The 26,226-nt window shown below is 36.4% G+C and overlaps 1 protein-coding gene across 1 annotated transcript in view; it reads right to left on the bottom strand.

Annotated features, from left to right (window-relative positions):
- The window catches only part of FCHO2 (FCH and mu domain containing endocytic adaptor 2), an 85,571-nt gene extending 59,345 nt beyond the window's left edge, over positions 1 to 26,226 (bottom strand). The window contains exons 1-8 of the mRNA XM_061475866.1: positions 26,035 to 26,226; positions 16,189 to 16,280; positions 11,817 to 11,891; positions 10,802 to 10,943; positions 10,566 to 10,718; positions 7,295 to 7,399; positions 1,303 to 1,401; positions 181 to 277 (exon numbers count right to left, since the gene is read on the bottom strand). Of these exons, the coding sequence (XP_061331850.1) occupies positions 181 to 277; positions 1,303 to 1,401; positions 7,295 to 7,399; positions 10,566 to 10,718; positions 10,802 to 10,943; positions 11,817 to 11,891; positions 16,189 to 16,280; positions 26,035 to 26,064 (793 nt within the window). The 5' untranslated portion in view covers positions 26,065 to 26,226. The remainder of the gene's footprint in view (positions 1 to 180; positions 278 to 1,302; positions 1,402 to 7,294; positions 7,400 to 10,565; positions 10,719 to 10,801; positions 10,944 to 11,816; positions 11,892 to 16,188; positions 16,281 to 26,034) is intronic.

The raw sequence follows: 26,226 nt of genomic DNA, 5'->3' as shown, positions 1-26,226 counted from the left end.
ATTTCTCAGAATTCACTAGTTTTGATATAAAATTATTCATAGAACTTGATAACACATGATTTTGTCTAAGTACCTTAAAAATACAGCACACTAACAAACAGGGGTTTGACCTTTTATTAAGAGTGGAAACCTAAAGTTTTAAAATTAACATTTCCTACTCTGTTATTTTTAATCTCTTACCAGGTCTTTCCTTGCCAGTTCCTTTTGACTCAGCAAATTTCTGGATCAAACTCTCAACTGTAGTATTTGTCATGTTAATGATAAACTCTTCATGCACCTTCAGAAAAACCACACCACACACAAAAGGAATTAAAAAAAACAGTAATTGAAGAAATGTAAGTAAGAAGTAGTTTTCTCTAGAGCTGGAGTTCAAAATACTTGCCTCTAAAATATATTACAGAGCTTCGAGAAATGAAGAGGCATTTCAGTATTAGCAAGTGTTTGTACAATGCAGATACAAATTAAGAATGAAAGAATAGAGTTTGATGAAGGGTCTAGAATTTACTTCAGTTTCCTCCATCTAAAATGACTTGTGTGCATAACTTTCTGAATTTGTCAGCAACATGACCCATTACAATGTCAGCAAGACAAGTAGTCTCCTAAGCCAGTACAAGTTAAGGGCGTGAACTCCTACTACTGTATTATCACAACTCCCACCTGCTTGAGTGAAAGCGTTACTGTTGTAACGTTTTTGGTATGACAAAGGAACAACCACCTACTCTTAAGAAGCTTTTCCAACAACACTATATGTATATGCTTTAGAAATAAATAGTATGACCCTTGTGACCACTATTCACTAGCAGAAAACCTCTAAACTGACAAATATAATGACTCTAACAGCATGCAAATAAAAACTCCATTTCAAAACATCCAAAAATTAAGAACTATTTCTAAGGATTATTAATTAAACCAACTAAAGAAATAACAAAATCTTCTATTACTGACAAAAACCTGGAAACTTCAGACTGATAGTTTCAAGTTTTAAACAAAGAATAGCACAATTATGTGTGAAATGAGTGCTAATATAATACCTAGAGAACAGAACTTTGAAAGATCCTAAAAATTCTTCATATTGTCAAAATATTTTGTTCTGTTGAGACTAAATTTTTTTAGGCTTATTCTGTAAATTCTGTGATGCTAAACTTATAAATGCAATGGGAAGCCATACAGATTTGACCTTATGTTCAATTTACCATCATTTGAAAGCTGTGATCTTGTAATTACCATAAACACAGTAAGAAATCTTCCACTTAATAGTTAAAAAAAATATATAGCATAAAAAAAACCCCAAAAACATTTTACCTCTCCTATTTGTAAATGAACTTCTTTTATGGTGTTTGACAATGATTCTATAATCTCTTTCATACGAAGAAGATGTGTTTCCTCAATGTCTTGAAATTTCTGTAAACAAATACAAGAAACTGTAATGAAATCATACTGAAAAGATTTCTTGAAAGACTAAACCTTAAATTTTAATAAGTACACATAATTAAGAATTACATAATTAAGGAAAAAAACAAAACCAAACCAACCAAACTAAAAAACCTCAAAACAAGCAAAAATACCCTCCCACCCCCAAAAAACCCACCCATTTATTTTCTTGTTTGCTTGCTTGCTTGGTTTTGATTTGGGTAATTACAATGTTAATGAAAGAAAGGTGCAGAATTCAGTTATGAAATAATGTACATTAAATTACAATATATTCTTTTAGAATCACTACAAATTTTTTTACTTGCTCTTTAAATTTTCATGTATCTTCAGTATTTCTACCAAATAGTGTTAGAAAGTGTTAAAAAAAAACAAACCCAAACCCTCTTTTCTCCATTACTGAAGCTTCGTTTTTCCATCTAAACCCAGAAATCTTATTTCTTAATCTGTTTTGCACTTCCTTCTTAGCACTCTCTCCTTCTGGTCAAAATATACACATGCTTTCTCTTTTTCTAGCTAAACCTATATCCTTTGATTCTTCAATCATGATTAATTTCTTTGATCTTTAAACTCACTGCATTATAATCTTTCAGGTTTGCTCCACTTTACACTTCCAGGTAACAGCCATTTTAAAAGCACTTCCAATGTTTTTAATGACCCTTCCCTAGCCAGAGATCAGAATGTTCCACCCTCCCCAACAATCAACCATAATTGTCTTGAAATATTTGTTCACTCCTGCTCTTACGTCTCTTCCTATTTCTGTAACTGTCCTTTCAAGTGCGTCCAAACTTTAGAGCACCACTTAATCCTCTCTTCAATTTGTACAAGGTTCTCTGAAGATCATACCTTCACATTTCACACCTCCTGCTACTCTGATTCCCAAAAACATCTCCATACAGACAAGTATCTAACTTCTAAAAATCTCAGTTTTTCTTTTGCCATACTGATATAACTCTGCAGCCATCAATCAGATTTTACTTTTTTTTTTCCAGCAGCCTTACTCTTTAATTACAAAGGATATGGTCATCCTCTGTAGCGTACTCTATGACATTACTTCTTGTATTCGTTGCCTTATTATATAAACTACATTATCTGCTTTCAAAACTATCTATGTCCCATCTCTACAGTCACTTGCTATCAGGGTGTCAACACACGTGCACAATGTGTCCTTCCAATGCGTGCCTTTTTCCACTACCTAATTTTAACCTAAACACAAAGTCAACTTTTGAAATTATGCCAATGTTTCCCTCATGTTTGGTTTGAGATCCCCGTAAAACTCCGCAAAACAAAGGTACCAGTCTCCTTTAAACTCTGCTCTACAATGACTATCAAAAAGTTTGCCATTTAGAGACTTTTTTTTTTTTTTTAACTCAGTGGAAAGCATTCCCCTCCTCCAATTGTTTCCTTGTTTTTTTATTGTTTTATACATAAGATGTGAAGCCTTTGAAGTAGAGCTCTCTTGGCCTTGTACAGTACATAATACAAAGAGGTTCTGATCAAAGAATAAAGCTAGGTACTATGATACAACCACATAGTTCATATCACAGACATAATCATTAACCAACTTGTTTACTTTCCGTTTTGAAAGATCAGTCCATTTTTAAAAGATTTACTGAAATGAATCTGTAATGTTAATGACCCAACAATTGCAAGCCACTTTTTAGCATTTTAAGCTAAAATAATGATGAAAAATCACTAGACAGGATCATTAGCTGTCCAACTTGGTATACAGAGTTTAAGAAAAACATTACTCCTTTTTATAAACATGTATTTTCCTGTAAGTTTTAATTTTTTTTTTAAAATGAACTATTATTCATTCCTGAACATTATTTATATGCAGGCTGCTCAAACGCAAAATCAACGCAACTCTACTCAGTTCTAACTTTGAAATAATAATTTAGCACTTTCAGCTATTTCATGGGTTCCAATAATTAACTGTGCTGTGCAGTCAAAAATAATAATAAAAAAAAAAGCTTCTCACAAGGTAAAAATCTGGCAAATAAGACATCATGTTGTACTATGAAATCGCTATGCAATTGCTAAAAAACCAGCTTTACTCAGAAAAATCAATGAGGAATTTCTATTAAATCCCATTTCTAAACAACAGTGAACTGTATTTTCCTGCTTCTTTAATCAAAATGAAACCTTCCGTGTTTATCACAGCAAAAACCGTAACTTGCAATTCAAGATTAGAAAGACTCTATGTTTTAAAATTCAGCCTCTCAAAATCACGTATCACAAGTCACTTTGATAACTGCAGGTAAAATGACAAAAGAGGAAAAACAGGTAAAAAAACCTCAGTGGAGTCTGACTAAGAAAAAAGTACAGCTAAGTGAGTACGTTACTCACGTTACTACATTAGTAATGTAGGTAATTACATTATTACATTAGTACCTTGAATACCACAGCAATTAAAAATGTTTATCCTCAGAAAAATAGTATGCAAACAGTATAAAATATATTTAAGCTAAGACAACTGATTTTGCACTGAAACAGTTGAGAATGCTTACACTCCCCATTGACTGTTTTCCAAATGAATATATTTCAAGTGAAATGTACTCTAAATTAAGATAATACAGGGTGTGCTTCATATAAAAGTAGGCTTCCACATATTCGTACATGTTATTTTTCCTATCAGGTCATCTTTAAAGTAGGTCTTCTGCACCCAAATTGTAGATGCAGCTACACTACTACACTAAAAACAAATTTCCAAAATATGACATACTGGCAGAATGCCAGTATTTCTAGAGTGGTCATGTGTCCAGGTGTCTATTATCACATAAAGTGAGAATATCACATAAAGGAGAATTTCCAGGTGTCTATTATCACATAAAGTAAAAATTTAAATATTAATCAAAAAGGTAGTTGCTATTAAGAAACCAAGGACATTTAAACAAGTGTGGTTTGTGGTGAGAGGTAACTTTGTACCATTTTTGTATTGGGGAAAAAAAACTGAATGAACCAAATGATCCTAAATCTCCAGCCCTCCCACCCCCAAACACAGAAATACAAAGCAGCCCAAAATCATGGTGAGATTTTCCCAGCTGTAACATCCCTTATCGCAAAAATGTGTGGTGGAAGGTTTTTTTGTTCCCCCACCTCTCTACATCTCAGCCTGGTTTAGACATGCAATACCTACCCAATAATACAAATAAAGATTAACAAAGAGCATCTTCATATTCTGTCTCTAAATACAAAAATAAGCTGTCAGTTTTCTCATTCTTTTGTTGTAGTGGATTATTTAAATGGAATTTTTTTAGTACATGATGAAAAGCCCAACAAAATTGCTTGCTGAAAGCCCTTACATTTTTCTTCACTAATTCACTGATGATAAAATCCATTTCATGTTTACCTTCTGTCAATTTTAAAGAACTCGTTTTCATTATTCACAACATTTTTACTCACTGGGGACAAGTTTTTAAAGCAGTTTAGCAAAGCTGGCTTATTGAAGTCATACTTAAGCTTTTTCTTATTGTTTCAGAGAGTAACAAGACAATTACTATAAACATAGTCTCTTTCTTGTAAGGTAAGGAATGGGCAGCATGAAGTTTTTGTGAGACTAAATAAAGATTTAAATGAACCTGCCCGAACTTGCTGTGCAGTGGATTAAAAGCATTCACAAGATCTGTTTTGGTGGGGGGTTCAGTAACTTCCAAAGCAAGCTAAATAACAAACAGGGTATGAACTTCTTGATCCAGAAAAGCCACATTTGCATACGATTTGAGACAAATAAATGGAACAGTTCGGTATTTTTTTCCGGTATTACTTGATTGTTTTGTAGCAGAAGGTGAGGTCTACAGCAAAAAGTCAGGGAGCATTGCAATTTATACAAAACCACACAAAAATGGAGTTACTGGAATGCTTACTAAGGAAATATAATAATTACATTAACAGGAACAGTATAAAAAAGTTACCATTTTGAGTAGCAGCAGTATGTGTCCCATGCCTGTCTCCCCAGGAGTAATGGTACACTTCAATGATTCTTTTGTTACCCTTTTATTATACTTGTTTCCAAGAACTGTATTAAGATACATACTAGTTTAAAGTTTAAAAAGGTTGCCTAGTCCCAAAATTCTCAAACGATTGTAATCACGCATACCAATTCCGATCCTTATCCCACTCAAATTGCCTGGGGATAACTGATATGCAAATATTTTAAGTTACAGTAAGGGACATACAATGCTAAGGCAACAGATGTAAATGTGTATGGTGGACATACATGCAAGTGAGCCCAGGCCAGTGTCGCATGTTAAACCAGTTTAAACTAGCTTGGTACCACACTGACTGCCTTTGTGCCAGCAAAAATGCTTATGTGATCTCTTAACAAACCAGCCTGTAGGTCTCTTCTGGTTTAAAGTTTTAGCTGGATTAGTTCTACAACGTACTCCTTGCACAATTACTTGACAAAGGAAGAAGCATGTACTTCTCCATCTCTGATGTGTGAAGCTGTGTTTTCAACATATGTTTCAAGTTAGCTTGCTGCCAAAATTATCAGTTGTCCTATTTCCACGTGTCCTGGGTTCAGCTGAGAAGTACAACAGGGCATGGGTACAGACCAGTACCCATGAATTTTCTTGTTGAAAGAAAGGAGAGAAACATAATGTACATAATCAAATTTAACTCAGTATAAAGCATAGGGAGCACAGCTTCTTCAATGAGAACCAAGTCAGGATGTGCACAAAAACATGCTTTTTGCAACTGTTCATGGAAAGGTTGTCAAGATTCCTAAAGTAACAGTTGTGTTACAATCAGAATTTTGCAGTAGAGCACTTCTTTGTTGCAAATGCCTGGACTGGGCAGTGGGAGGGAAAAGTTCTGGTATGTGATATATGTGGTATCCTTTCTCTAACAGCTGTGTTGAGTATCTATTTGGAGATTAACTAGATCAAATTCTAATGAAGGTCTCAAAGTAATAAAGTAGTTTACAGTGGAGGACAGGCAAGCTTTTTACATGTCAGCCTACACATCTCCAAGCTGTGAAATCTCAGTTTCTAAGGAGTTACTGAAAACCCTAACACTTTCCCACTTAAATGTTAAAAACATGAGTATGAATGAATCTCCCCAATAATTCCATCTCCACCTGAAAATTAATCTTTGACACTAATGGAAAGATCAAAAGAATTTTCAGACAAAAAGAAAGTTCCTACCTTGTAAAAGCTTTACTAAACCAAGAACTAAAAATAAATATGCCAAACAGTTCTCAACTATTACTACTAAAAACAGAAATGATAAAGTTTCCTTTTTGAAATCTGGAGCAGTGGTAAAAAGTCTGTTATCAACAGATTTGAAAAAGAAACTTTACAACATAACAAGAAGCAGCATATGCAATGATACAGAGAACTTGGTATCCTCTGGAACACAGACTAAAAGTCTTCAAAAAGCCAAACAAACCCCAGAAATTTGAACAGATGCAAGTGCTTTTCACAATCTCAAGTAAACCCAAGGAAGACATTCTAACAAGCTGTAACTGAAGTGTTTTGCTGGAAGGACACTAAGAAATCCATGATGGATCCCAATATTAGAACACTTAAGTGATACAAGACTTCCCACATAATCAAGTATGCAGGTGCATCAATGCACCTACAACACTTCCAGAAGTTCACTTTGTTGTCTTCCCAAAAATTTCTTAAAAAAAAAAATAATTAAAATCTAAGTATTCAATTGTGTCATTCAAGGAGAGTGCCATCACAACATACACAGTCAATGTCTACCTTCAAATGTATTACTTCTAATGTTATTGTTCATATTGGTTTCCAAAGGAGATCATTCTATCTTGAATCAATTTTTCAAAAGCTTTGATATCAAGGGGTCAGACATAAAATAGCATCTGTTATTTTAAAAGTAACTCATTTAACATAGCACTTACCTGTGCAGTTTCTGTCATTTTTTGTTCAAAATCAGATTTAAATGCAGCATATTTCTCCACATACAGTTTATAGGTATCTGTAGCTTTTTTTGATTTAACTGCTGCCTGCAGATCAGTGCAAAAAAAGTGTCAAATGTCACACATATAATCTGATCCAAGGTTTTTAAAGACACCATTAAAAGAAAGCCTAGGGTGATCTACAAGGGGCATATCAAAACAGTGAAATGTTGTAACAAAATTTCACCACCAAATAACTCAGATTCAAGCCATTATAGATTTCTATTCAAGCTATACATAAACCACATAAAACGGTAACAAGGCAACTACCTGATTTAAATCACCTCCCCTTATCAGAAATAATGAATTTATAGTATACTTATTTTGAAATCAAAACTGTACTGCTGACGTTAACTAACTAGTTCTTTTCAAGTATTTAGATCTGCAACAGAAAACAGGAAGAAAGCCAGACCAGAATACAGAGCAGAGTTATTTGTGGAATTCTGAGAGAGTCAGTGGTTAAAAAAAATAAATAAATAAAAAATCAGGAAGGCACAGTTCTCTTAAAAATACACCCAGAATAACAGAGCCTGAAAGTGCTTCACTGTTTGAAGAATATGGATCCTTCAGGCATTAAAAAAGGAGAGCATGACAGGTTGTATTACTCCCATCAGTTACTTTTCCTGAATTTTACTTCATGATTCTCACTCTTGCGCATTCACACAAGGGAATTACTGAGAAGAAAACAGTCATAATTAGTTTCCCAAATGCCATTTAGTATGCTGAAATTACAAGGCGTTCTCTGAACACCTGTTTTTAAAAAATAATTAAAATAATTGAATCTGTTTTACAATAAAATGATTCCAACCTTAAACATTAAAAAGGAAGGAAATGACCAGTTAAAAGACTTCAAAAGTAAGTTTCTTCATAAACCATTACTTAACCCCAAATGCATGGATTTTGAAAAAAAAAAAAAACCAAAAAAAAATTCTGTCTCTTATGATGTTTAAGATAAGCAAAATGTGAGTGTTATGTGCTGAAGAGCATCTACAAAAAACAACTACACAGCAGACCAGACAAAATGATGAAACACATGAACATTGTATGATTAACTACTAATCTCTTCTGAAAGCAGGATGTGTTTATTCTCAATTGGATGCAGCAATTGCTAGAACTCTAGCAATTTACTGTAAGAGAACATAAGGATCAGTCAACAATTTTTTGTCAAGTCACTATAAATAGAGAAGTTCACATGTAAAAGAACAACAGGAAATTATTACAGGTTAACACTACCTTTCCGTTGCAATGAAAATTGCAAGGACTCAGATACCTCCTCAGATTCTTCAATGAAGTATTTCACTACATATTTCGCCTTATGATCAGCTCTTAGCATATCGGTGCAGATTCCCTGCTTTTTGATAATTATTCTGTTATTTTGATAAAAAAATTAACAAATCTATTCTCTGCCAAAGTTACAATAAATGAATACAAACTTTGCCACCACATTTCTGAAATTACAAGTGTAAATCTGAATTGAAAGATTCAGATTGAAAGAGGTGACGGTCATGGTTACTTGCTCCCGCTGGAAACATTGGTCAAGTACTTTCAGAACATTCAAATATGGACTAATCGTTCACACTAGGGAAGACATAATATAGAAAAAAATGGCCTTCACCCACCAGTGCTTCCTCTTTCTCCCTTCTCACACAGACATCAGACTGAAACTTTTTTTTTATCCAGCTGAATAAGGATAATGTTAGATCTTAATAACATGCCTGCCATCAAGTCAACTTTTCCTACTGAAAACTTTCATTCTATTTACAAGAATTCAGAAAAATTATACTTCGAACATACTGGCAGGAAAACTTCTGCCAACCCACATATTTCTGATTCATGTCTAGAATCCAACATTGACTGTCACTGGAGACAGAAGCTAGAAAAAAAATAATCTAGCTTTACATCAAAAATAAAACAATCGGAACATGGTCAACAAGATCACTTTTTTTATCAGTGAAGACAATAAACAGCTCTATCTGGTCCTTCAAGATAGGATTATAAAAGGCACCACGATCATTCTCACATGAACAGAGTCCTACAAAAATCATGTAATTGAAATGGGAACAGGCAGAGGCACCAAGATTTAAAATGAGAAGACACAGAGACAGGGAAACATGACCTATTTCCTCTACTAGTCTCCTGGAAATAGGAAAGGTCAAGGGAAGTGATCCTTCCCTTCTACTCTGCACTGGTGAGGCCACACCTGGAGTACTGTGTCCAGTTCTGGGTGGTCCATTGCAAGAAAGGCATGGACATACTTGAGAATGTTCAGTAAAAGGCCGCTAAGATGATAAAGAGGCTAGAGCACCCCTCCTATGAAGAAGGCTGAGACAGCTGGAACTGTTCAGGCTGGAGAAGGGAAGGCTCACAGGGGATCTTATCAGTAGAACAAAGAACCGAGGGTACATAGAAGACAGAGACTGGCTTTTTTCAGTGACAGGACCAGAGGCAATGGGCACAAACAGAAACACAGAAGGTTCCCTCTGAACATCAGGAAACATTTTTTTCCTGTGAGGGTGAGTGAGCAATGGAATAGGTTGCCCAGAGGGGTGGTAAACTCTCCATTCTTGAAGATACTCAAAAGTCATCTGGATGTGGGCAACTGGCTGTAGGTGGCCCTGCTTGAGCAGCAGGGTTGGACCAGAGGTGCCTTCCAACCTCGAACAATTTTGTGATTCTGTGAATAGATCAAATTCCCTGATAAGCCAGCACAGCACTAAATACAACAGTAAGATACTCATCCTTAGGTTTCTAGCCCATGAAATTGGAATCTTTTAAATTAGCACCGGAAGCAATGTTAATTTGGTTTTCTTCTTAATGGGACAGACTTCAGATACTGTATAATTAGCTACTATGTCTCACTGAAGGGAGAACATCCCTCTACTCTTTAATTCAATAAGAAGAGGACTGAGTACTTCCATATTTACCCAAGGAAATTTATCCAAAACCATAACAGATGCTGAAACAATTACACACAACTTCTGTAAAAGCCAATAAACAAAATTACCATATGATGCAGTTATATACAAAATAATTAAAACTGCAGAGCAGTTTGAACAGATAAGGAACTGTGAAAAAAACGAAACATCATGCACATTATAAAATAGCCACAACTACTACTTTTAACTATTTTCAGCCCTCTGTGAGCTAATATGAGGTAGTGAATGTGTTACTGATTGACAACACAATGAATTAAATTAAGATGCCACAGCACTACCTTATCAACTTCTCTCTGTGTTGCTCCTTCCTTTTTCAAACGTTCATGTTCAACACACTTGGCATTGTAGTTCTCCTTTGATTTCTGTAAGGCCTGAGTGATACTTTGAATATTTTGCACTGCTTCCAGTGTTCCTGAAACGTCTTCTTTAGTCTGCCAAATATCACATGGTTGTCAAAATCAAACCATTTTAACGTTAACAAGTCATTGGACATGCATAAGAAAAAACTAATAACCTTTTTATAAGCTTTGATTTGTTCATCACCATATTTGTGAACTTCTTTTATTAGCTCTTGTAATCTCCGCACAAGATCCAAGTGGCAGCTTGCTAGTTTTTCTGTTGAAGTTTTGAAAACATCCCAAACCGGTGCAAATGTCCTAGATTGAAAAAATATGAAATATATTTTTTTTTAATAGTGGTAAAGTATAATTGATAAGTTTCCACAAGTTCACGTCTGCTCCTAAACCAGAAACAAACAAAACCCCTAACAACTGCTATAAAACCTTATTTCATGTTTCAGATGTACTTAGAATCTTACCTACTGATTTTTTCCATGTTTAAAACTTTAAAGCACTGATGTTCAAACTAACATCAGTGATACTGATAGATAACCTCTGAAGAGCAGCAACAACTGGTATCAAATTATCCACTGACAAAAGCTGCCCACAATTCTAGCTGCTATGGCTACAAATAAAAAAATCTTATCTAAGAAGTCCGAGTTCTTATTGGTATAATCTTTCTAATGAAAAAACACTCACTAATCATTCCAGTTTTTAAAAACATGACCCCATGGGTAAGACTTTCATTAAACTGTGGAATAAATCTATTGAGAAGTCTCATTCTCAGTATCTTTGAGGACAGAAATAACTCTCCAGAAAGCAGAAATAATAGAAATAAATAAATTTACTGCCACATTTGCAGACCATACGTTCTCTCTATCATAGGCTTGGAAGGATAGAACAGAAAGTCATGTCCTTTATTATGCTGAAAGGAACTCAACCTTTGACAGAGAAACAGTTCCTCCATGTTTGGGCTTTGTTGGTTTTTGTTTTGAACTCTGAATAAAGAACTGCACTCTTTGTTGTGTATATAGTTATACAATACTTGCATGGTTACTGAAGAACTAACAAATATTGTTAAAGGTGGTAAGGTTGTACTACCTTCAACTTCATTAATAAAATACTCAGAATCAAACTTGATTGATAACATGTATGCAGTTATTTATTTATCTCTTATGTACACCTACTCACCCAAGCTGTGTGTAATTGCTTGCTGATTTGGCTAGTTTTGCCATTGACCTTGAATATGCCTCTTCTATTGTAGCTCTGTCAAAGAAAAACATTAAAAGCATAATCAAAATTTTGAAGATATTTGAAGACAGATAAATATGTATCATAAAGGTGCAAAACAAAGGACTTTTTACTTAATGACCCCTCAAAAACTATATACAAAATCAGAAGTATATTAAAATAAAAAGAAATCTAAGAACCCAGTGATAAAATATTGCAGGGAACAGAAACAAGTAAAACCCAGGAACTCAAGACTTGAAAAAGATGATTCCTTCCTTCCTATACTCTTTGCTCTTCCTCTCTGCCTTTAACACTATTTAGTAACAGTCAGAATAAAGTGACATAACAATTAACTGCCTAGCACTGTTTAAACACCAGAGATACACAGAACAACAAAATCAAATACATTTGTAACTAAAACATTTACATAAACAAACAATTTAAATAAACAAACTGAATGGTTTTTTGTTTACTAAAGTTCTTTGCATAAAGGTATTTGAGTCTGTAAAACTGAAATTAACATGCAGTATAAAATACTGTGTTCTACTGTTTATATTAATTTTTAAAGAGGGTTGTCTCAATACATTCCAATCTATTCTGGAAAACCTCTTCCTCCATAAAGTTTTATGATATTTTCCTGCACTCAAACCCACAATTTTACTTGTCTCTTTGCAGATTCAAAATCCAAAGATCAGCATATATGTCTTCCTTAGAACCTCTGCTGGGGCAAGCACCACGGAATAGCAGTCACACACAAAGTGCTACAGGAGTGACTCCCTGCAAGTTCTTCCCCCATCAATCTTGCTTATTCTGCTATTGCTGAAGTAAAGACACACACTTTTTTAATTTTCTATCCTTAATCAACATTCAATATGTAGTGTCAACTTAGATTTAGAAGCATCCTGGATTTGAACGAATACTGTAATTGCTTTTTCCTGAAAATGCAAAAGCTTGCAGCAGTTTCTTTCCTGCTATGCAATTACTCTATTTGAGGGAAAAAGAGAGAGGAAAAGAAAGGGAGATTAAGAATTCATGCCTTTCTCAAGTTCTAACTTGACCACTTATGGCTAAGGCAGGAGTTTTTATTTTTCCTTCACAGCAACATTTTGCAACCAAAAAGAGTTTTCTCATGAAAATATGAAACAAAGCAGCAGTAGTCACCTGAAGCAGAAGGAGATGTATTTAAACCTACTGAAATTTGAAAATAACTATCCAGTCAGTTGGACAATCAACTTGGAGATTAAACTGTAAAATGCAGCAACTGAATTACATTTTAAAGGTCATCTACAAATAACTGTGAAGTTATTTGCCACAAAAAAGTCAATTAACTTTATCCTCCTTCTATATTTGTATATATTTTAATAATAAGTTCAAGTTTCCAAGATTTGGAATTCTTGCTCACTACATAGGAACTCACATATATGCACAGACACCCAGAAGACACAGTGATTTTTTTTAATTATTATGATGAAAAATGTATTTTGGTTAATTATCAGTAACTTCTATCAATGTGTTCTACATTTCAAAGGTCTGTGCTTCGCCATCCCCCATTTAGTTAAATGGCACTATATATGCATTGACAGTTTCTTCTGATCAAGGACATTCTTTCTATGACACTTTCAGATGAGTGGTGCGGAAAAACATTTGAAAAACCTGTGGAGAAAAGCCAACACAATACCTATTAACTTCCCACCTGTGAAGAGTGGTTTCTTACACGTAAAGAATTGTTTGCGTGTATTTAACACCTCAAAGTAGTTGACAGTATTAAGACACTAACTTCCCAGTATTTAAATAAATATAACAATAAAAGGGGGCAGCCCAGACTTCTTATATTTTCTATAGCTGTTAAAAAAAACAAACCTACATGCTTTATCAAGAACATAACAAAGATACCTATCTTACAGCAGATAACATGCTCCATTCAAGACTTACCAATACTGAGCAGATTGTCTGCCACAAAATTCACTCTTTCAGACAACATATTTCTGAACCACAGACGCAACCGTCTCAGTTCTTTTAGTACTTGACCATTAAGAGATACTCAAAATGAAAAGTGAAACAACACTGTTGAAAATTGAATTGGTATCAACTAAATGGACACAGCCAAGAAGGAAAACTTCTGCTCCTTCTAAGGATATCCAGTTGGAACCGCAGATATACTATAGAAATAATATATTATTACAAACACATTTCAAACTTTTTTTTTTTAGATGGAAAATTCTGCAATTTCAGACGGTTCTTACAGAAGATTTGAAAGAAAAATATTTAAAAAAATTCTCAGGCTGACTATAATAAAGTTTTCCCACATTCTATGCAGTTTTTCTGTTTTCATTACTATTTCTAAGGCTGGAGAAAAGAGAACAATAGACTTTTCCCCAAATAGGCTGCACACAACCAAAACACTACTCTCAACACTGCAAGTGACAGAGACTGGCTTCATACAGACATGTGTCTTTTGTGCCCTATGCAATCTGCACATCCAGATACACTCCACCACCTTCCCTTTCTCTCTCAGATTGCTCCACAAAAAAAAAAACCAGATTCTGTGCCTTGTCTGGAGATCCAGCAATCCTGACCAACCAGGTGACTACTGTCAAACAGTACATAAAAGATTGAGCACTCTAACTTGTTGAAAGTATTATCACCCACTCAGACCTGTCTCTACCTATCCAGCAGTTTTCAGTTTTCACTCAGGGCAAGCCACTTTTAAGGAACAACACTGAAGCCTTGTCAAATAAATTAAAATTTAGCACCAAGAGTCTAGTGAATTTCAGTCTGTTAATGAGAAATGAAATTTTCCACATATTTTACCAAAAATGCTGTTAAAAGGCTGCATCTATCTTTGGCACATCCTATTCGTGCACAAGAACAGAAAAGAAATTTCTTGATCTCTCACTGAGGATAACGTGCCCATATGGATCCTCATGTCTTTAGTCTTGAGTATCTTTCGTCTTAAATGTTATTTAAACTTGTTTAGCTGGTGAAAAATAAAGGTCTCATTTACAAACCACTAGAATTACTTAGCAGAAACTTCAGCTAAAACACTTTTAATATGTGGGGAAAGGTCTAAATATTTTATATATTGATTGCAAAGGCACATCTCATTTAAAATTTCATTTGGAAAAAATTACAGAGTGAAAAAAACCTAGAATACCACATTATTTTTTGCTAGGAATTTTGTGTAGAATTAACTGTTAAGTTTTATTTATTCACTATAATCAAGCAAAGAATCCAAGCCAGATATAGCATCATAATGTGCTCTCTGGAATCAGGAATTCTTGAAACACAAAATTCCTTGTGTTGTGTAGTCCTTCTAACAGAAGACTGTCCATCACACATGCACTCGAACTCACCTGTTTCTGGCTTAGTTGAAAGATTTGTCATTTTCTCCAATTCACTTTGAAACTGTGCAAATGTCAGTGCAACAGAGTACCTGTTGTGGTTGTTAAATTTTGTGGAAACTTAAAATAAACTCTCTTAAGATCTATTTGAGACCAAAACTAAAATTTGATGAAAAATTCCAGGAAAAAAAAGCTGGTTTGTGGGACAGCTTTTACTGCAAGAAACCTTCACTGAAATAGGTCTTCAATCAGTCTCTTGCAAGACCTCTCCTTGTGTCATCTGGTGAGAGTAACTGAATTAAGACAAAATTCTGAAGCAGACATACAACTGATTTTGTCCAGAATGAAAATTGTTTTGTTCAATGTAGCAGCAAGAGCAGTCTTCTTCCACAAAACAACTAAACCCAGCACTAAGTCATCTGTTTTGGAAGTTGTGACATTTGCAGATTTTGGTTCTGTCTTTTCAATCCCATAGAGAAGAACTTGTATTATTTTCTGCATATTATTTTCTTGTCCCTGTGTATCACTCCTTTTTCTTTCAAAAACGTAGTTTCTCATCATCTTACAGTATAATTTTTAAGATCATACTAGCACTTGCTAACACCTTTATTTTACATCTACAGACAGAAACTGCTAAAAAGCCTGCTAAAGTCTGCCTCTTTGAATTACAGCTTTTCTTCCAAACATGAAGAAAACTTGGGATTCATTTAAATAAAGTGTTGGACACCTATGTGACAATTCTAGGCTTTTACTTGGTTTTTAATTCAAACCTGAAAAATCAGAAGTTTGTTATTAATTGATCCGTAAGAGTCACTGTTCAGTTCAAAGTGAATGTAATAAACCTACATATTCTTATAGGATGTAAGACATATTTTAAAATGCTCATTGATTTTTATGTATTTTGCATGTTACTGCTAAATATGATAATAAACTTAGATAAAAAACAAAACCAGCATATTAAAGAGCCAAGATTACCAAGGATGAATGCTCACCTTTCTCTTATAAAGTCTGCTAAGTCTTTTGTTGACAAATGTCCATGTTTCATGTTGTGATAGAGGACATCAAAGCCATTGTTCCTTTCCCCCTAAAGATAAATAAAAAGGAAGTATAACTAAGAAACACAACATGCCAAAGCAATTACAAAACAAAATATAGAAGCTATGCACTTCAATAATTGATCAACTTATATGACCTGAGTGATTTCTAATGCTTCACCACTTTACCAGATGCCATTAGTTCACTTCAATCCTCTATATGTAAAACAAAATAAAACCATCTCAGCAGCTACCACTACCCTTTCAGTGACAACTCTTCTACTACATATTTCTAGGCTATATTCAAACCCATTTCTTTTTTAGATTTCTACAGTTCTTGTATTCTTCAACTTCCCATGTTATTTAACACATACTAAATATTGTACTCTCTCTTCATTCTGTCATATCTTTCATTATTTTCCATCAATTAGTATTCATACTTTGAGATCACTGGATATCCCACTTCCCCAGTTCCTCACACTTCATGTATCATCTTCTGTTTTTCGAAAATTGGTCAAAAAAAAAAACAAAACAGAAAACCCAACAACAAAAACCCCCCAAAATAATCTCATCCTTCTCACAAGTATCTTCCCTTTGTGCATTCTTGAGGCCAGTTTTAAAACAAGTATTTTTCAGTAAGGTGTGCCTCACCATTAAAACGGAGACATTGCCCTCATCACTGATAAATTCAGCCATCTTATCACCTCTGGCACTGTGGTGAACTTCTTCCAGGCATAAGAAACCAACAATAGAAATTAAAGGAAAGCAAGGCATGGCACAGCACACAGCACTGCTCCTAGAAAAGTCTTCCTGTCAAGCTATCCATTTCCCTCCACCTAGCTGCTACAAAAAACACAGAAGCATGCCCTCAGGAAAACTGCATGCATGTTCAGAGTACAAGGGAAAGAAGAGGGAATAGGATAGAATAGTTCAGTGGAAGGAACCTACAATGGTCATCTAGTCCGACTGCCTGACCACCTCAGGGCAGACCAAAAGTTAAAGCATGTTGTTAAGGGCATTGTCCAAATGCCCATTAAACGCTTGACAGGCTTTAGGCATCAACCACCTCTCTAGGAAGCCTGTTCCAGTGTTTGATCATCTTCCTGGTAAACAAATGCTCCCTAATGTGCAGCCTAAACTTCCTCCTGCCACTGGATCTCAGGAGAAGAGCTCAGCACCTCTCTCCACTTGCCCTCCGCAGGAAACTGCAAAGATCAATGAGGTTACCCCTCAGCCTCCCTTCTCCAAACTAGACAAGATCAGAGCCCTCAGCCATTCCTCACAGAACATATCTTCCAGCCCTTTCACCAGCTTTGTTGCCTTCCTCTGGATGCACGCAAGGACCTTCACATACTTCTTAAAATCCTGGACTTCTCACAGGAGCAGTTCTACACCTCCAGTGAGAGAAGCCTGAGAATTTGCTCACACACCCCTCGAAGTATTTCTGTCCTTTCTTTTCCAGAAAAATTTGTGCAGCCATGAGGTGTACCTGATTAGAGAAATTATACAGCTGAAAAATAAAGCTGTATAAGAAAGGCAAATAAGAACAAAGATCGGTGATCCAGATCACTATGAGGACACAAACAGCTGCATTGCTTAGCAGAAGAGGTGGGAGCAAAGAGCAGGCGGCAGGCAGTGATATGCCAGTTTATTTAAGTGGAAGCAGCCATGGGTGGACAGAAGAACTTCGTAGGAGCCACAGTAGCAGGCACACTTCTTTGAAGTGTTAACAGCACTAGATAATACAACAGCCAATAATACAGCAAGTTGCCTTAAAAGGCACCATGCACAGACACATGAATTTACAAATAACAGATAATGGAAGGCAATCTGATTCACATTACTAGCCAAGATTAATCGTTTTACTTCTTTCAAGCATCAGGGAACACAAACCCAAACAAGCAAAAAGAAAAAACACCTATAAAATCACAGTTCCTAAGGCTGCAGCAAATTCTAACCTGAAAAAGTTCATCAAAATGCAGATCAGTTTGGCATAAATGCAATTACAGAAAGGTCTCCTAAAACTACAAGCAGAACTAAATTGAATACATGAAAGTACAGCAAACTAAGAGGACCGCCTACTGAACAAATCTTTTATAAATTAGAAAAATAGAAGGATAAGAACACCAATCAGTAAGAAATGTAATTTTTTTTAATGTTGTCTTACACTTTCAAGAACCAGTTTAAACAGTTTAATTCCCATCTATTTTTCCTTGTAGTCTGAAACCCACAATAATTTTACCCATTGGTGCACTAATAAGTAGCTTATTATCTTCCTGTATTTATTCCGTATAAAACCTGAATGCCACCACATTACAAAAACACCAGGATAATCTGTAATTAAGACTTCACTAATATTTTCAATAAGAATACTGAATAAAAAAAAAGTTCCTATTTAACTACTCCAAAGTTCTTACAGGACCGAAATTTGGAGATAAACATTTACAAGTATTAGGTTCTTCTTCCAGATAACTAATAGAACTCTCCTTTAAGAAATGTTCTTTCCCTTCAGGTGCTTCTTCTAGCTAAATCAACACATCTATCAAAATGTGCTGAACACAGATTGCTTCTGAACTTTTCATAATGGGAGCTTTAATGAGGACTTTTCTATACCAGAGCTCCATAAATTTCCTGTCACTTTAGAAACACAGGAAGAGCAGCATAGCATGACCCAGCCTCTGGCTGCTGCCTTCCTGATAGCTGATAATCTGTCAGAAATGTAACTTTGCAGACCTTTGGAGAATGAAATGAGCCAGAACAACGAATTCCCATTGTGACCTTGTTCCCTATCTGTAACTGAAGGTTACTGAAAATGAACTAGAAAACTTAAATTAAGTGGAAAAATTAATCAGCCCTACTCTTCTTCCTGACTTCACACTGAAAAGCAGAAAGCACAACAGAAAAACAGAACAAATACTTTTCTCAATTAAAAAAAAGTCCCCTGAAAGCCACATCTTTTATACATTTTCAGTAGTTATCAGAGGCTAAGAGGCCATGTAAGAAAAATATTTAGGTTTAAGCAAAACAGCAAGTCCAAAGCAGGCTCTGAGATTGGAGGGCCTATATGGTTTAAGCCTGGCAGAAGTAAAAGGCATTTTTTCACTTGTGAATATATTGTCAAATGTAGCTTCTCTTACCAATATCAGGCTCTACCTATAAGAACAAATATCTAGACTTCAAAACCGTTCAATAATTTACATGATCAAGAGTTCTGATGATTAACCTGATTTGAATTCTATAAATTATGTTATTTTCTACTTGTGTTTGGATACGTATGCATATTCATGTCAAATTAAGTACGAAATCTCAGTGCAGAGAGCAGACGTTTTTCTTCTTAGGAAAGCTGTATGTTCTGTCCACAACCCCTTCATTCAATAGTTACGTTCCTGAAGAGTAGCTCAAAAAGTTCATGTAATAAGCTCCAAAGTTAAGGCTCTGTATTTAGGATAAACACAGAAATGTATGCTGCGGCTAAGAGAAAAAGTAGCTCAATTTACAAAATAAGTATGTATTCTCTTATATACACATAGGCCATCAACACTATTTTATTTGTGTTTTGATTGCTTTTCCTCTACACTGCCCCTCCCCCACACATTGTATAAAATTCTATACATGGAAATTGTGTGTCAAGCCAATTTTTCTTCATGAAGTGTTTTTACCTGCTCCTTCCTGGTGGCAACAGTAACAACTGGGATCACTAAAAGCCCAGTACCAGCCCACTCAAAAACAAATAAATGCTGCATGTGGCAGAGGGAATTGATAAGACCTTCCACTCCAATTCAGAAGCACTGCTATGACAGATAGTGAAGTCAGATGCAGATTCTTCTAGAAGTTGCATCTTTGAGAAAGTGGAACCTCTGTTGTGATGCGTAACATCAGGTTCTATGCAAAAGACTTCCAGGTAAGCTTGAAAGGCTATTATGAATGTCATTTTGCAGGTAAAACACTGTTAAGGATGATCCTGTTACCACTCCACAGAAAAAAACCTGTAAAACTGTGCAGGAGAACGCGAAACATAAGTGGTCACGTCTCCAGATAGGCTCAATTTAATTACTTAAGCTCATTAGCAGTTTTCTCCTTTTGCCCTAAAGCTAACAAAACTCTCTCTTCAGAAGCTGGTGTTCTTGCTGAGTTTTCCCATTTTGTACTGCCATAAGAGAGATATTTTGTCTATGACCCTGACAGCAAGTCATAAGAGGAAACAGGACTTCAAATACAAGTAAACACTTCACTAAATAACTCTATAGTGAGGCATTACTGGCCAACCTTGAATACAAAATAAAATCACAGAAAGCATGGGCAGACAGTCCATTTCCCTTCATAAGAACTAACTGCAATGATCTCCTCATGGAAATGAAAGTAACAATGTCAGCAAATGTGAAGTCAGAATTCAGCATTTCCATGACTTGTGCATAACAGGAAGCAGATTACAGGAACCCTGTTTCATTGAGCTACTTAACAGACCTTGAAAAATCTTAAAAATAAATTTGTGTGTTGTATATAGAGATGATTCTGAATTTAAAGGCTACATTTGGTAAAGTAGCAACTTCCAGGCAATCAGAAGGAGTACGTACTTCCTATGTTTCTGCCAAAATGTATGAGTGCCAGCTCTGTCACTTTGAACTAAAACCATTCAAAATTTGTGTCTAACAGTGTAAAAAGTGAATAGCCTCTATTATAGCAGTGCCTTTTTACCCAGTATAAACAAATGTTTCTCAATTTTAAAGTGATTCTAAAGTTCCCATTATTGGTCAGATATGTACTACTTGTTTCAAGAGCATTAGAAGCAAGAAAAGGACAGCTGCAAATACTGTTTTCACAGCAAAATTAAGTATATGACACAATAAAAGGCACACGCAGATCTTAATACATTCTTGTTTTGGTCAAATGTTTAAGTTTGATGAAAGAAGTTTGATGTTGTCTAAATTCAGCAAGTAAAGAAACATTGACAATAAGTGAATTACTGGCATTTCAAACTATGCTTTTAGAATACGTATTAGCAGTGGTTAAGCATGCACAAGCATTCCTTCAACCCTTTAAACATGACCATATCACCTACCAAACCACAACTTTTTCTCCAGGAAACAGGCAGACGTATATTCAAACTGAAGTATTTGGAAGTGGTACTGCAACTTAATCACAGGGTTTCTTTTTAATTATAAGAAAATTTAGGTTCCTAATTTACTTCAAATTGTCATAAAATGAAAACTGGAAAATCTCCAAATTAAATTTCCAAATCCTAGTTAAACCTCAGAACTACCTTTGGCAAACATGATGTATCAATGAAATATGACCAACACCCCTCCCATCTGGTTAGATAAATGCTAAATAGAAAAGCCTAGAAAATAATAAATGTGGGAGATCAAATTGCTTAAATTTTTTGCATAAGAATAGAAAAAAACTGTATCCTTTGCCTCTTGTTTTGGTCAGGTCCAGAGAAGTTGTCCTATAGCTAGTTTTACCCTTTAATTACTGTTGCAGCAATATGCCAGGTAATAACTGTAGACAATCCATCAAGGTGAGCCAGGGGAGCACAATTTCCTCATACAGGTAAGATTCAGTATTTGCTGAAACTAGGTATAACTGTTCAGCAACTGCAAGATTTATGCAGCTTGAAAGATACCCTATTTTAACAATTAATGCACAGATATTAGTGCAACAGAACAAGAAGAGACTGTTCATTCCTGCAACTCTAAAAATGTAAGTTCCAAATATTAACCAAAACAAATCCTCACAAACTTAGGAAGATGTGCACTCTTCGTTATGGCTTGTCCATCTGTACTGTCAACATCTTTTCATTCACTCAAGAGAACAGCACTTTAAAGAAATGAAGCACTAGGAATTCTCCTAAATCCAGGGATGCTGGTCATCGTTTAAGCCCAGCTGCTAACTTAGCACCACACAACCACTTGCTCACCCCTTTCTTCCCTTCAACCTTCCCACCTCCCACCTCCAGGCAGGATGAGGAGGAGAATCGAAAGAATGTAAACCCCATGGGTTGAGATAAGAACAGCCCAGTAACTGAAGTATAATATAAACCCACTACTATTAATAATAATGATAAGGGAAATAACAAGGGGAGAGATATAAAACTAAAAGGTGAAAGGAATAAAAAAATCAATAAACACAAGCACAATACAATTTCCCCACCTATCAACTGATACCAGCAGCGAACTGGGCCTTCCGGGTGACACTCCCATTTATATACTGGGCATGATGTGCTGTGGTATGGAACACTCCTTTGGCTAGTTTGGGTCAGGTGTCCTGTGTCTGCTGCCTCCTGGCTTAACATGTCCCTCCTTACTGGCAGAGCATGAGAGACTGAAAAGTTCTTGATCAGGGTAAGCATTGCCTAGCAACAACTAAAATATTGGTGTGTTACCAGCACTGTTCTCAGACTAAAGCTGAAACACAGCACTGCACCAGCTACTAGGAAGGAGAAAAATTACGGTTACAGGTGAAACCAAGACAGATGTATAAACTCATTTTCAATGCTCTGAAAAACATTCTTTGTACTGCTGTTCTGTAATGCAGTTTCAAATAAACAGCATGTGCTTCATCCATTCCACTTAGGCAATTATTTAATTTTATGGGCCCATACCCATGAAAGTACTTCTGTGATTAATATTATATTGTTATATTTTTGAAAGCTAGCTATTACTAAATTTCAATTTCCGTGTGTCTGAAAGAGCTACTGAATATTGAGAGTATTGAAACATGGGAAAATACAGTCACCTAATGTTTACACAGTATCTTCTTCAGTACTGGAAGTTTTGCAATTTTTGAACACAAAAGAATGCAGCAATTTCAATTTCCTTCTTCCAGCTTCAATAAATTAAACAAATATCAGCTCCAGGAAAGCTGTACATATATGAAGGGCACATATTTTCCTCTATGTCTAGATAATTAAAAATATTTTTTGAACATAAAGATGGAAAGTCGCCAACTCATGCTAGATGCACACAGGCACAGGGAGGAGATTAAATAAATACTGCACAACAGCTCCCAGAAACTGAACATCCACCTCTATGCCAAGCAGAAAAATAGCACTTTGTAAACATGAATGGAACTCCAGATGGATGCTTGACAAGTCTCAGTGTCACTCATACCATGTAAGTGCATAACACAATACGTCTTACACTTACTAGAGAAAGCCTTTCACAAAACTAATATTATTAATCCTAGATATCACCAGCCTTTACATGTTACAAAAGCTCATGAAAAGACTGGCTGTGAGGAGGATTCCTATCTCAAAAGCTGTAACACAAGCAATTAAAAAGATAAAATAAGAGGAATTCACCAAGCAAATTTAAACACATATTTTTATACGCCAGGACTACCAGAGTTACCAAGCACAGGATTACAGAGAGACCAGCTCCAGCTAGACATGAAATTTCCAATAGTTTAATCAAATTAATTTAAAACACTCAATGAGTTAATGCTGACTGGCTTAGAAGGGGCTATTTTTTGTTCACTTGACATAGTTTTAACAGACTTGCAATGAACAAATGTATTACCTGCACCAGTCAGTGCTCCCTTTCAATTGCATCACTGTTTTGATGTAGCACATACATAGCAGCAAGCACCCAATGTTTTATGACAACATCCTAAGTAGGAGTTAGGAATGTTTGGCCACCTGACTTGACAGCCTAAAACTCAGCCACAAGAATCAAAGCCATTTATAGGCTGTGCTACTAATTCACAATTTTTGATACCACAAAAAATTAACTGTATTCTACCAACTTTGCAAATTACCGCTCTAGATTGCTGTGCTCTATTAGCAGGCCTCTACCGTTTTAAAGCAACAGAAAAAAAATTTTGAGTGACAGGTCTCTGTACTTCAAATTTACAAATCCTGAAATCAGTCTTGTTTGTGACCTCTTACAAGCAGCCAACAAATGGCAGGTCCATAAAGCATCTAGATTCCTTACATCTAACAACAACGACAACAAACTGCAACTACTAATACACTTCTAAAAGCAGTAAAAGATGAAGGTCTCATTGTAAGCTTGAAGTATAAGCTTGAAGACTATTACAACAAAGAAGCTAAGATTTGTCTTGTTTACACACTTTTGTGAAGTCCTTAAGCCCCAATAGTGTGCAAGAAATTGATACACATTCACATGTCACTCCCCTCTTCTAAAGAAATCAGTTAAGTCTTTCAAGTTTTGGATGTCTTATCAATTACAGCAAATAATCAAACCAAGGGAGCATCTTAGAGCTAAAGATACAGACTTCCATTTCCAATGCACAATTTCAGAGGCAAATTGGTGGAAGCACGTACCTCAAATTATTCACTATTAGTTATGCTTTGGAATAATTTTCACATCATAGAAAGTATGAGCATCCCATCCCACAGGTGATAAATATATTATGACTGATGTTATGTAGAAGGGCAAGGCAAAAATCAAGAAATAGAAGATAATTATTCCAAAGTTTCACACAATATTGCCTTTCTTTCTCCTTATGGACTTCTTTTCATTATTTTTAGTTATTATGCATTCAATACGTTTTAACAGCAATCTTCTGACTTCCATATTAACTTTTTCTCAGAAAAGTCTTTGAATTCAGTTGTGGCAGTTGAATAAAAACCTTCAGTTCTGCTTTAATCTTTAGGATTAATTTCCATTTTATTTTTATGAAAGATAAAAAAATTCCATATATTAATTTAATAGTGATCTCCCACCCTGGGGCTTCAAATTAAGTGGATCTCTATGCCAAAAGAGCAAATCTAATATCTTGTTTCATTAGCTTTTAATATTGTTGAAAGCAAAACTCAGTCAAAATTAAACACAACGCTGCAAACAGAACATGAAACCCGGCTTGAGCTATGCTTTAAAGTCAAGAATAGTACGCTGTATTCACGAAATTAGTTTTCCTGAAGCATTAAGGACAACTGTTGCTTCCATTTTGTTTCAGGCTCAACAAATACCCATGTTGGTGTTTCACCTATTGGTAGAGATGCACGCTGAAGCTTAAATACGCAAAGAAATAGCAACACTGTAAACAGCCCGATGATTACAAGAACGCTTACTTTAACGTGTCAGACAAGCTACAGTAACAATGAAAACAAGTTGCCATTCCACGTCAGTGTTAATAATAATCCAAATCCGTATTTTCTATTTTCTCCATATATCTCTGCCCACTGGAAAAACATCTCTGTGTGCAGAAATGATTGACAGACTGTGTTTCTAAAGCAGACTGTAACGCCTGTTGTTTCCCTAGCTGGCTCCAGTTCAGGCTGTACCTTCTGACATACAGACAAGCCCACCGGTACAAAAGCACAGAGCTCCGAGCCGCAGCTTGGAGTTTGCGTGATACCACTGTTAAGTTGCTACAGTCGATGCTGTTCCCCTAGACAACCGCATTGTTCGGGAGGCTTAACGGGGAGAGACCGGACCGCAGCCCAAGCCACATCTGCGCACCGCGCTGCTGCGAGGGCGAGACCCCGAGCATCCCCTGCCCGGCTCCTCGCGGCCCCCGCCGGCCCTCCCCCGCGCACACCGAGCACCGGAGCTGGGCCCGGCCAGGGCCAGGGGGCGGCGGTCCCCCCGCGCGAGCTACTCGGGGGAGGTCAGCGCCGGCGCAGACAGGTACCCCGCTTCACCCACGGGTCAACCCGCCCGAAGCGAGCCCTGGCGGCCACCGCTCCCCGCCGCACGCCCCGCGGCAAGGCCCCGGCCCAGGCCCGGGGGTGGCGTAAGAGCCGAGGCTGCTCCCGCAGGCGGACACCCCAGCTGCACCAAACCGAGCAGTGCCCTGCCCGTTCCACCCGCGGCGGAACATCCCGCAGCGCTTCCCTACCCAGAAGCTCTCCACGAAGTACGCCATCATCAGCCCGCAGCCGGTGAGCCCGGTCCAGCCCCGGCCGCCGCAGGCGCGGAAACGCGACGGAGGAAAGGGGCGCCTCCGCGGCGCGCCGCCCTTCCCGTGACGGGGCAGCCACCGCCTTCTACACGGGACCGCCACCCGCGGCTCGCGCCTGCGCACAACCGC

The sequence above is a fragment of the Pezoporus flaviventris genome, unplaced genomic scaffold (genome assembly GCF_033815535.1).
Source record: "Pezoporus flaviventris isolate CSIRO_AGI_PZ_B2104156 unplaced genomic scaffold, CSIRO_AGI_Pfla_v1 ptg000090l, whole genome shotgun sequence".
NCBI classification, from domain to species: Eukaryota; Metazoa; Chordata; class Aves; order Psittaciformes; family Psittacidae; genus Pezoporus; species Pezoporus flaviventris.
The sequence above is the reverse complement of the archived record's forward strand: the minus strand, read 5'-3'. Positions and strand labels throughout refer to the sequence as shown.